This window comes from Vigna radiata, unplaced genomic scaffold (genome assembly GCF_000741045.1).
Source record: "Vigna radiata var. radiata cultivar VC1973A unplaced genomic scaffold, Vradiata_ver6 scaffold_183, whole genome shotgun sequence".
NCBI lineage: Eukaryota > Viridiplantae > Streptophyta > Magnoliopsida > Fabales > Fabaceae > Vigna > Vigna radiata.
The window spans coordinates 248,571-261,899 of NW_014542001.1; the positions used below are offsets into that span (position 1 = coordinate 248,571).

The 13,329-nt window shown below is 33.0% G+C and overlaps 2 protein-coding genes across 2 annotated transcripts; one reads left to right on the forward strand and one right to left on the reverse strand.

Annotated features, from left to right (window-relative positions):
- Positions 1 to 31: 31 nt before the first annotated feature.
- LOC106778866 (RNA polymerase sigma factor sigE, chloroplastic/mitochondrial) lies at positions 32 to 2,991 on the reverse strand. Its single transcript, XM_014666867.2, has 6 exons — positions 2,890 to 2,991; positions 1,883 to 2,590; positions 1,530 to 1,676; positions 1,158 to 1,394; positions 606 to 869; positions 32 to 286 (listed from the first exon to the last, which is right to left on the reverse strand). Exons 2-6 carry the CDS (start codon positions 2,570 to 2,572, stop codon positions 89 to 91), a joined length of 1,536 nt encoding a protein of 511 aa, XP_014522353.1. The 5' UTR covers positions 2,573 to 2,590; positions 2,890 to 2,991; the 3' UTR covers positions 32 to 88.
- Positions 2,992 to 12,050: 9,059 nt separating this feature from the next.
- LOC106778898 (cell division control protein 2 homolog 1-like) lies at positions 12,051 to 13,026 on the forward strand. The gene has a single exon (XM_014666899.2). It carries the CDS (start codon positions 12,166 to 12,168, stop codon positions 12,748 to 12,750), a length of 585 nt encoding a protein of 194 aa, XP_014522385.1. The 5' UTR covers positions 12,051 to 12,165; the 3' UTR covers positions 12,751 to 13,026.
- The last annotated feature ends 303 nt before the right edge of the window (positions 13,027 to 13,329 follow it).

Below are 13,329 nucleotides of genomic sequence, written 5' to 3' on the forward strand. Positions count from 1 at the left end.
TATATATATATATATATATATATATATATATATATATATATATATATATTGTATAACTATAGGTTAGGTGTTTCTATACATCAGTGATTTATACAACATAACGACGAAGATAATCCAAACGAGCTGAATGCTTGAGCTTCATAAGAGCCTTCATTTCGTGCTTTCTAACCATTTCCCTTGATATATTCAAGTTCCTAGCAATTTCTCCCAATGTTCTGTCACCCTTCCCATCAAGTCCAAATCTCTGTCTGATAACTAAGCTCTCCTTCGGCTTCAGGGAATCAAGCTACCACAAAAATTATATCTTAGATTAGTTGACAAAATGACAATATAATGTAATTATATAATAATATATTACTTGGACAAAGAAAAATAGATATTTTACTAATTCCCAATAAAGAACAGTTATACATACTGTTGACAAGAATATGATTATCATACTTATTTGAACATATGGCAGTGTTATATACTTGAGTTCTGAAAATTTTCAAATTTCATTGTCTATTTCGCAGATTTCATTGAACTAATACACTTATGATCATAGCAAGCTTCAACAGAATGAGAAATGTGGGATCAAATAATGTCTCAAGAGATTGAGTAGTTACCACATCATCAAGAGCAAGTCTTAGTAGAGCAGGTTGCTTACTATTATCACCATTAACACCATCATTATCAACGACCCCGTTAATGAACTCCTCTTGTGTAGTTATATGCCTCGAGTTCAGCGAAAGAATGGATTTTGATGCCTTCATTACGTCATAGTATCTTTCCGGAGATATTTTAGCTCTTTCTATTATTTCTTCCTCTGTTGGTGACCTCTGAAGCTCAATTGTTAACTCAGTTTTAGCTTTTTGGATTTCTGCTCGAACCTGCTCAAAAAGAAATGGAGAACTTACCCAAAGTTGAGACTTCAACACCCTAAATTCTACTTAGTTTTATATCCAAGCCTTTCTAAATATATTGTCTAAATAAAACAATCCTGGATTATACCTTCAAGCAACCACAACAAAAATGGTTGATTAGGAATTACAATTTGTTGACATTGGTAACAAAGTATGATGCTATATAACATGGAAATAAAAACTAAAGAAATAAAAGCCATGAACCATATGCTGCTAAACAAAACACTAATCACCATGAATAGTGAGACTGCATACCGATTCAAGTCCAAACGGAACACGTGTGAAGCTTGAGAGGGTCATTGAACGAGTGATAGCATGTCTAATCCAAAATAAGCTATATGTTGACAGCCGAAATCTTCTGTTCGGTTCAAAGCGATCAATTGCTGTCATAAGTCCCTTAACTCCTGCCTGACAAAGATCTTGAAACCTAGAGCCAATTGCAAAATCTGAAAAATATTTGTTGATGACGAACAAGACAAGCCGGAGATTGTGCTGCAAGAGACATGATTCACACTTGCTTATAACTTGCTCATTTCAAGTTACACAACAAACTGACAGTAATTTCATCTTCATATGTTTAATTTTTTCAAAAGTCATGTCGTGAAAGAACTTAACAATTCGAATTACCTTTATGAGTTTGTTTCTTGCAGCTTGACCAACCTCCAATGCTTTCTTTACATGAGTAATGTTCATGTTCGTTGCGTCGGCTACTTCACTATCAGCAGGTTCTCTTTCTAGCTCCTTCTGTAAACCTTCTTTCACTTGAAGTATAGTCTGAAAAACAAACAATTATGACTTAATGTCTGCTACAGAAGCAAATTCTGAGTTTTCCTAACTTGAATTTTAAGAAGATATCTAAGAATGGAATTAAATCCTCGAACCCCTGCTACTCGGGAACCAAACAAATCTATACTAATAGTTCAAGAATAGAAGAATCAAAGTAATGGGACAAAAATATTTAGTTGTAATTTACTGATTACCTTCATAGGTTGCATCAATTTGAAAAGCCAAGCATGCTCTGAAGAAGAAAGAACGGGAGGTATTTTCATTCTTCTCCAATCCATACCGACAAAATCAGTTGATGCGGAATATTCCCGAATAAGTTCTTCAATCTTCTCAATCCTATTCCTTCTTTTATGTCGAGTGGGAACGACTTCATCCCCGTCTGAGTTCCTCTTTAATGAAATCCGCTCATGAAGACTCAACCGTTTAGCTTTCTTGTTCTGGTTTCTGACCACCCTATCGTCGTTTACATCCTTTTCTTCACAATCGTCAACAATCTTCTTCCTTCTCCGGGAGACCCTTTTGATTTTACCATCTATACATTCTGCATTATCAGCATCAAAAGCAGGGCTGAGTTTGTAAATATTTTCAAGCATAGCAGCAGCTTCATTATAGTCCACATCCAAGGAAGAAGGAGAATTTTCCTCCGCAAAGGCAACTCTTTCTCTCTTAGGTAGTTTGTTAGCTTTCCCTATCTTTTTCTTCTGCGTCTTGGTGGTCGCAATGGGCACAGGGATTTTCTCTTGAGTGGCAATCAAAGCTGAGTCATTTTGTTTATCCCCTTTAAATGCTATAATTAAAGGTCTCTTCAGACGATTACAGGAAAAGTTTGTATTCAATCCCACTGGAGTTCTCGCAGCTGAGCTAGAAACAGTCACAACTCCCATACCAGGTTACCTAATAATCTGCGTTTAGCAAGAAATGGCAAGTTTTTAATGCTAAGATCTTACAACATCGTTAACTTAGGTTCACAACTAATCATTACTGAGAGTTATCAATCAGTTAACACATTCTCATGATTAATCATTACTATAGCTTAAAAAATGTATACCAAAACAATAACATATGGACGAGTGAACATACTGTTCTACCAACCATCAAAAACTTGCCACGATATGGTATGATGAAACAAAAGTAATGGAATCAAATGAACAAGTAAATCAATATATGTTCAAAGCCAGAGTGAGACCATAATGTAGAGTACCTTTGATCAGCGAGAAGCAAATGAATCCAGAGAGAGGAATCTACAGAGAAAAGTTAGAGGATTTGAGTTTTTCTGTATTTAAAGCGAAATGCGAGAATTAAGATGACCACAATTTTGGTCTCCGAAAAATCAACGGCCAGGAATTAGTGAGAGTAGAATATGCGGTTAGTGATGGGAACACGTTAGTGATGACGTGGCTAAGGTATGAAGAGGATTGTTCTGTGGAGCTTAAGGTTGACACGTGGATAGCTCCTTCTTGAGGCGAAAAAAATTTCGCCACTTTTTTGTGGGATCGAATTCAAGAGGCCTTTTATTGAATACGTAGCGCAATATCCACCATCATCCTTGCCGTTTGCATTTTAACTCGTATATTTAAGTTCCAAATTTACGAATAAGTTCTTTTAAATTGTGAAATACAGAAAAAAAAAATGAAATTAAGGATACTCGACAAAAATAATTCAAGAAGTTTATGATTCATCATGCTTGTCATCATGGAGCAAGAAAATTTATGAAAAATTATGACATTTTTCGAAGAAGTGTTTTGAATTATAATTTGTATTTTTTATGGTTCAATAGTTGTTTCTAATATCTTAAATTATACTAATACTAATATGGAAGTTTCATTTTAAGTACTTAGATATCATAATGAACTAATCCAATCAAAAACACGTTTTTTTGACAGTATTAATAAAATTTAAAAGAAATTGTCAACATAAAAGGATAGGAAGTTGTCATTTGTAAGACGAATATGTTTTATAAAATATGTTATCATAATTTTATCACTTTATCATTTCTCTTTTTTTTATAAAGTTTCAAAAGGAGTGTGTAAGCTTATCAGGAAAGTAAAAAAAAAAAAAAATCTTTATGTAGAGATGGAAAAATAGCTTGAGTAACATGAGAGAATTTGTGTAAATAAAAAATAGGTGGAATGGATATAAAAAGATATCAAGTTATTTAATAAATTAGCCAAATGAAAATAGAAATTAGGTAAGGAAGAAAACAATCTTTGTAAGGAAATTCTAAAATTAAAATATGAATATTGGAGAGATCTCCCGAGAAAAGTAAAATCAAAATAGGTGAACATTGTGAAAAGACTTAAGGAAAATATTCGGAGAAGGGAAAAAAGAAGATGACTTCACCAAAATATAGAATGGAAAGTGGGTTTTAGGTCCAAGATAAAATTTTCGGAAGATACTTGACTAGGACAAGATCTCATAAGCCTTAGGTTTATCAGACTGTATAAGAATTCCATAATTAAGAATAGAGCCATATATGAGTTTTGAAAATGAGAGAATGATGAATGGAAATGGAAAGTAACATGGAGAAGAGAATGGTTTGAGTGAGAGTTGCCTTAAGTAGACAAATTTGTGTACCTAATACAACAAACAACAATAAAGTAGGAGGGTGAGGATGTGTGGACTTGAAAAGAAGAGAAAGACACATATTTTATCAAATCTGGATATGAAAAAATACAAAATATTTGTATTGAGGAAAACGTTGATTTGTACAAAATGTTATGAGTGTAAAAGTAACTCTCTTAGCCAAATATTTGCTTAGAGAGCATTCATGAATAAAGTATAAAAAATGACAAATCTTAGGAGGAGATGAGAAATTTTAAGTGATGTATCTTGTGTATTATATAGGTCGAATAAAAGACTAATACATATTTATTTTTCATATGTAATATATCACAAAATATTTGAAATGTGTAACAAATAGTAAAAGTGAGAACATTGCATCATAATCAACAAAAAAAACCACCTCTATCTTTTTTATTTGTTGACCCTTAATAGTAAAAGAAATAAGTTATGTAAGGGTGTGTGGATTGCAATTATAAAGAGTATACATGATCATAGGAATAATATAATGTTTAGGCAAAGGAAAGTGATCGCAAATAAGATATTTACTTTGGCACAACTAAATGTTTGGGTTTGGATGAAACATAAAATTGGTTGTTATTTTTTTCCTATTCTAATTGAATTCTTTGTCTAATTCAATGCATTCAATTTGTCACATAAAAATATAACCTTAACCACACATCAGGGACTGAGTATGAAACACAAATCTCAATCATAAGCATGAAATTGGCAGTAAATATCTTTTCTTTACATTCTAACCTAACTAGTCTTTTAGTGTGGAGTTATGTTTGTCTTTTGTATTAAATTCGGGATTAGTATGACCTAGATAAATTTAACAGTATGAAATGCAGCATGGATGGCGCAACAATAACATATAAATCATAAAGAAATGTAATCAAACAACAACATGCCTCTTTCAAGGTACACTAGGGAAGCAACAATTGGAGGAACAAAAGTTATTAAGGTATAACAAGTACTAGAAGTTGATTTACATCAAGCACACAAAATAATAATTGGTTTTTAATGTAACTATGACTACTGTACATTACATTAAATGTAATGTGTGACTACTCTGTTTTGGTACCTTGAACACAAAAGTAACTTCTAAATTTTAAGTAAATTCTCTTGAAAAGATATAATGAAATTTCATTAAAAATGCGTTGAATGTGTATTTAGGTATTTTATAATAGTGTTTAATCTATATACTTTTTATACCTCTATTATTATACTATAATATATATATATATATATATATATATATATATATATATATATATATTATTTGCTAATAAAAAGAATTGGAATATAACCTAAAAAAGCTCTTGAATATTGATGTTAATTTTAAAGACTTAGAAAATGGTATTTTAGAAGTGATAGTAGTTTAAAAATAGTGAGACTCAAATATTTTAATATTAAATGATTTTAATATAAATAGTTTCATTATAAACGAGTTTCATTATTTTAAAATACACAATCTCTCTAGAAACCACTTTTGTAGAGTTCTCTGACTTTTCTCTAGAAGTTCCCATGTTCATCTGTTTGAAGATGAGAGACCGCCTGAGTGATCACAGCGCCAAGATCTTCAAGTCTACCCAATTAATTTTTCCAAAAGTGTAAGTTAATTTCTACTCTTTTTCTTTGGTCTGTCTCGTTTTCTTTGCATGCGAGAAGTAGTGTTTGGATGTGTTATATGATTCTTCCTAAGACTCTTTACTGATCAATAGTTCGAACAATATACCCTAGTCATGTTTCTATGAGTTATAGGTGTAGATAGAGTTCCTTGAGCGGGTGAAGTCGTCTTATCTCTTATAAAGCAGTTGGTCCTCTATAAGGTAAGAGAAGCTAAATGACTTATTTTAAGTTTTTATGTGCTTTGATAATTAAGTTGACATGCTTAAGATATATTAAATTGACTAAGCTTAGCTGAAATTATGTTGAGTTATGGTATGATGGTTTAATCTTGGTTTGAAACCTTGTTGTGTGGTTTAGAAATAACCTTAATGTGGTTGCTTGTCGAATGTTATATGTTTTTGTTGTTTGAAATGATGAAATTAACATAATGATATGTTGGCATTGATGTTGAAGCATGGTGTGGCATAACATTAGATGTATGATTGGTTTTGGTATAAATTGAGGGGTTTTAACAAGTAGAATTATAAAGGAATTGTTTTAGGTAGGTACTTGATATGTAAAGTTTATTTTTGGTGTCAATTAAGATTTGTTTAACTATTTAGTTAAGTGGTATCTAATTCGTAGTATGTTCAATAGGCTGTCATATTTGTAAATGGGTAAAAAACTATGAAATTGGTTAAAAATGAGAGGGTTTAATAGGTAAAATTCTAGAGGAGTTGTTTTATGAGGGAACCTAATGTTTGGAGTTTATTTTCGTGTCAATTAGGACTTAGTTAGCCACTTAATTCCCTAAAATCTTGTTTACAATGTGTGAAATCTGTTGTATTAGTTTTTTGGCAATGATTTGATTTGAATGTACTGAATTGTTGATCATTTGAGCAAATGAGCATTCAATCTTAGGTGAATTGAGTCATTGATTCGTGTTTTATCTAATGAATGATTATTTTGGTATTTAAAGTTGGTCTTACAAGTATGGTATGACATAAATTTGCATAATCCTATTTTTGCATAATTATGCAGACTTGCTAAACGAGTATGTAATCGTTGGGTGAATTCAAAGTTAGAGAGCTACTGACTGGATGGTTGTTGGGGCAAGCAAAATCTAGCTTGGTGAAACTAAAATCAGAGAGTTCATTGATTTGATATTCGCTGGGCGAAAATATACTTGTTGGGCAACTTTTGAGAGATTTTAAAACGTAAGTTCCAATGGCTTTCTTGCTGAGAAATCATATTTGGTCACTGGGCGGAAGTGCTGTCAGACACCTCTAAATGAGCGAGCAAATATGGTGGTTAGGTAAGAGAGCTTTAGCTGAACGAGTAGAATCTGGTGGTTGAACGAGAATGTCAGAATTTTAATTAAGTTTTCCTATATATCTTGTAATGTATTCAATGATTGTGATTGTGTTAATGATGAAACTAGGATTTGTTTATAACATGATTTAGGCTTATTTTAAGTGGTTTAAATGAATTTAATGTGTATTGAATTAAAGGATTGTTTTGTTTGTCGAATACTAAACATGATATAAGCATTTTGTATGGATTCAAGTATGAGGTGAAAAGGATTTCATGGAAAAATCCTTTTGGGTATTCTGTTGTGTAATGTATTGAAGTAGGGGTTCTGAGATTAGAGATGATTCTAACACTCTCAATAACTCACAATCTCAAGTAGAAACGAGTGGTTATATTGTGGAGAGTAGCAAGAGGTCCTAGTTTATGGTCTCTGGTTTGGGCCATAGATGTTTGACGGATTAACCTTGGCGTGTAGAAGTTTGATGGTTGATGGTATAAGTTGGACAAGTTGTTTCACCACACATGAGACAAATCCTCCATAAGTTTGACATCGATATATATATTTGGATGCTTGAAATTTAAAATTAATGAAATTATAAATGTATTGTTTGATTTATATCATGAATGTGATATTATTGTTTAAAATGTATGATGTGTAGAGTAGGACGTTTTGTCATTTCCTTTTGTTTCGCAAAATTTATATTGTTTTGGTCTAGTATATATTTTTGTAGTGTAAAAGAATGAACATGTATAATTTATTATTATATATTATTTATTATTTATGAATAATTATAATATCAGTTTATATGCTTTCTTCGAATTAACTATTGTATGATATTAAAAAGTGATATATCTGAATATTATGAAAATTAGAATATTACATTAATCAACAACGGCATAATCTAGAATTCTTGGAAATAATTCCATTTCAATGTTAGTAATTACTAACTAGTAATTTGTTATAAAAATAATTTATTATTCATTTGTTTATTTTGATAAATACTAAATTATATTATTTGTTAAATAAGAATAACTAATAAGTTATTATTACAATTTTTAATTTTGTTATCTCCACACGAATGAACTACTGCTCCTATCATTGTTCAAGTTTAACGAAAAACAAATTACATTGTTCTTTTAGAAAATATTTGTGTTAAAAAATAATGTTAAATCTACTATATAAATTTGATAAATGAGTACCCTTAAGTCAATTAAATAAAAAAATTAATTTTGGTTACTTTTAATATCTGTTAAATTAAATTTGATTTAATTATTATATTTAATAAAATATAATAAAAGAAAAGTGGATACTTGTGTCTATAAACTTTAGAATTTGAAAAAAAGACGTATAGCTAATTTAATCTATTTTCTGCTAAAGATGGTATCATCATAATTCATTTTGGATTAACTTTATTGATAAAATACTTATGAGATTGTACAGTGATATTATGATTCTTTTATTGAATAAAATTTGATTAAAATTAGAGAAAAGATTGAAAGAACTAATTGTCACAATATATATCTTGAAACTATTAGAAAAATGTTAATTTCCTGCTAATTTTGTTGTGGGATTTTTTTTGCAAGAAATTCCTCAGAAATTTTTTGCTGGTTCACATTTTCAAGAAATTCTTGTGAAGATTTCTGTGAAAAATAATTTGCAGGAAACTCATAAATAACTGTTAAAAATAATCCGTTAAAAATCCTGGTAAACCTTTTCCCAAGATGTATTCAGCAGGAAAAAAATGTTAAATTTATTATAACTTGGTTAAATTTTGTTAAAGAGTATATTAGAGGCAGAATTTTATGAGCCTTATATATTATAAAACATTTATTTTTATTAATGTTCTGTTGAGTTGATTGATGAATTGAAATTCATTAAAATTATATCTAAATAATTGAATATGGCTCTGTTAAAACCAAAACTGACACTCACGTGCTCCTTCTTCTAGATGTTTCTACTATCATCCATTCCCATTCCTTATTTCTCTCCCTTTCAAGATCTTTTGCTCCCTCCCGCTCCTCTATCATCTCTTCTCATGTACTTTCCTTATCTCCAGGTTCCAAATTATTTTCAAGTTCATGCCTTATTTTACATGTTTTGTTGTGATTGTTTTCATTAAGCATAATCGTTTTCCAATATTATCTTTATGTTATGAGTTTGAGTTGAAGACGTTGCCTTCCACGTGTTTGATGAAATGCAACACTAGGACCACTCCTCAGTTGAAGTGAAAATTGCTATGACCACAGTTATTAGGTTGATTCATGACACCCAAGTGTTGGTATCCTTCGTACTTCGCCTGTGTTTGGTTTAAAAACATAATATAACATTCTGTGGAATTCATGTAGATAGAACATAATATATTTGTGGTTTCATTTTTACTGTCTTAAGTGACTAGGAATAATTAGGTCCTATTGTTCAAGCTCAATATTGGAGGTTAAAGGTACTAATAGGACAATTCGAAAAGGTCTTTTTCTATTGATTTACTGCTTTAATATTTCATTGTTAAAAGTCTTTGTCGTTAGATATGTAAGATAGCATCAACATCATTAATTAGATTGCAACACTGGAATTCATTTAATTTAACATAAAATACACTTTTAAAGTAAGTGTAATGATCTGATATTTTTTTAAATAAGGTTAATGGTCCACATTTTATTTTATTTTTTTATTATTTTTTATATCACGTGCATTTTCTACTATTTTGACTTGCAGGCGATTGTAGGTTTCAAGGGCTGCCTCTTACATGAGGATCTTTCATTGAGGCTTTTCTAATGGTAATATCTCCTCCTTTACCCTCTTAATCTCTCTGTCATGAGTTCTGATATCCTCTTCATTTATTTTCTATATTCCTGATATTTCTTTCATTATCAATCTTTATAGCCTTACGATTTCTTAAAGTTTCTTTGTCAGTTTAAAATCAATATTTCTGACATTACCTTTGTGTTTGCTTCTCCCACAGTGGTGAAGATTTTGAAATTTGTCATGGTTTCTGTTGATCCTAGTGGTAGGATCTATTGTTCTTTCCAGGAGAAAATTCTTGTTTATAGTTGAATAAAAAATCATAAAACATGAGATTGGTGACTAAAGAATCTTTGGGAGAAGAAAAAACTTTCTTCTTTTTTCAAGATTTTTGCACATCTTTTTTGGAACTAGGTTTTGTTTCTTTGGCTTTATGTAGGCCAATCCATGGTCCGGAGCTGGGATCAGATTTTCTCCTAAGAGGAGGAAATGATCTAAAGTAATCTTCAAGGTCCGTGTCCTTATCTTCCTCATGTGATTCGTCATCATCATTGGAGTTGTCATTATCTTTGATGCATTCACAATCTGGTCACACATAAAAGGATCAACATCCCATATGAAATGACCATTGACTTTGTTTGTGAATATGGGCTTTCCAATAGGAAGAACTCCCATATAGAGATTTTTCTCTCTTTTGTAACTGGATAGATCATCATAGGCTGAAAAATCTGGAAGGAGCTGGTACTTGCTTCATCTCCTAGTTGTTTGAATATGGTTCTGACTATCCCGTTTACAGATCTCCTAAAAGTGGTTTCAGAAGTCTAGAGAGTTTTTTTATTTTCATGTAACTTTTCATAATTAGTCCCCTATTGTAGAGGAATAAGTTCCTCTAATTGTTGTTTAGTAATGTTTCTAGGGATTTGGACTGTTGATGGGCTTGGGTTAGCCATAACAAATAGAGCGCCTTCACTACTCGAGGGTAAGAATAGGTTGACTGTATGATTCTGTAACTTATAGATAATCTGATGATGTGCATTCAATTACTTGAATAGGTTGACCTGTCTCTACCAGAGTTTCTCTCTTAGATTCCAGTTTCCTCAATTATGAAAATGTTGTCATAGGAACAGTTCTGAGTACCTTATGTGCAGGAAGTGTAGTTCTCACTATGTTTCCCAACTACAATGTTAGCCTAAGAGATCCAACCTTACCCCCAAAGACTCAAAGTCCAAGTACGATAAAGGGAGTCAGACAAGTAGCTGAAGCCTTTTGTGCAACACTACATCATCAAATTATCTATAAGTTACAAAATCATGCAGTCAACCAATCCTTACCCTCAAGTAGGGAAGGCGCTGTATTTGTTATGACTAAACCTCATGAAGAAAGCCTATCAATAGTTCCGATCTTTAGAAACATTACTAGACAACAGTTAGAGAAATTGATCCCTCTACAATGGGTGACTAATTATGAGAAGTTACATGAAAATAGAAAACCTCTCCAGACTTCTGAAGCCACTTTTAGGATATATGTAGATGGGACAGTCAGAACCATATTCAAGCAACTAGGAGATGAAGCAAATACCAGCTCCTCCCAGATTTTTCAGTCTATGATTCATCCAGTTACAAAAGAGAGAAAAATCCCTATATAGGGAGTTCTTACTAATGGAAAGCCTATATTCACAGATAAAGTTGTTAGAGATATTATATTTAGTTTATATTGTGTTTATGTTAATTAGGGAAATATAGTCTCTATATGTTTATTAGGGAAACATTATTCTTATTTTATTTTATTTTATTCTTGCATATTCATTTGTATTTGGGCTTAGCCCATATTTCTTCTATTATAAATAGAGAACGCTATGTGTGTATTTAACATAAGGGATTAATTCCAATATATAATTTTCACTATATTTAACATGGTATCAGAGCCATGGTTAAAGCTTATCCTAGTGAGTTCTAAGTGGGCATTTCTGTTTCCAGCCATTGTCGGGCTGCTATTGGATCACCTAATTTCTACTATCACGCACGAGATGTCTATACCTCGACGTGAAAGGGGTGTGTTGGAAGTCCCACATCCACTAGAGATAAGTCTAATTTATAATATATAAGTGAGGTGCAAACCTCACCTTACAAGCCGGTTTTGTGGGGTTGAGAAGAAAGAGTTGAGAAGAGTGAAAGAGAGAGAAGAAGTGACAAGAGTGGAGTGTGCGTGAGAGAGTGACTGCAAAACGCTCCACCCTTGTTTCTTCTCAGATCTTCCATGGAACAGTACGAGAAGGTGGAGAAGATAGGGGAGGGAACATACGACGTCGTTTACAAGGCTTGCGACCATGTCACCAATGAGACCATCGCTCTTAAGAAGATTCGCCTCGAGCAGGAAGACGAGGGGGTTCCTAGCACTGCCATTCGTGAGATTTCGCTCCTCAAAGAGATGCAGCATAGGAACATTGTTAGGTTGCAGGATGTAGTGCACAGTGAGAAGCGATTGTATCTGGTTTTCGAGTATCTGGACTTGGATCTAAAGAAACACATGGATTCATCTCCAGAGTTTGTGAAAGATCCACGACAAGTAAAAATGTTCCCCTATCAAATTCTCTATGGCATTGCTTACTGCCATTCGCACAAAGTTCTTTATCGAGACTTGAAACCACAGAATTTGTTGATCGATCGTCGTACAAATTCCTTAAAACTTGTAGATTTTGGATTGGCTAGGGCATTTGGCATTCCTGTCAGGACATTTACTCATGAGGTGGTGACATTATGGTATCAGAGCAGGTTTTCTGATCCTTTTCTACTTTGTCTTTGTTGCCGCAGGTGGCCACCGCCACCGGCGGCCCCCTCCTAAAAGTTTCTTTTTCAACCTGTGCCTTTATACTTCAATGGGCAATCTCTGGTTTCTGTCTCGCATCTGTCCGGTGTTGCTGACCGTCACCGGCCGTCGTCTCCGGCCACCGTCTCCGGCCACCGTCTCCGACCACCGTCTCTGGCCACTGTCTCCGGCACCGTCTTCGGCCACCGTTTCCGATCGTCGTCTCCGCCACTTGTGCCACCGATGCACCAACACCTAGTCCTACCTCTACTGCTTCCGCTATCTTCTTCTGTATTCTGAAAGGTCTTCAAGGACCGTCAATGTTTAACACCAAGAAATTTCAACACTAAAATTATGGGTTGAAAGAATTTCACCAACCCTTTGTCAAATCTGTCAGATTTGTTTTTTGGGTGCTTTGATAAGAGCTCATTATGATCTTTCACTTTCACGATCTGTCATCGGCGCGCCGTCATTTCCGCCGTTCGTCGTGAGGGGGAGTATGTTTCCAGCCAGGTTTTAGGCTTTCAGACTCCACTAGTCAATGATGATAGTCCTTGCAGTTTTATCGCTTCTAGCCACTACAGGCCCCATCAATCAGTGATGGCAGTCCCTGTA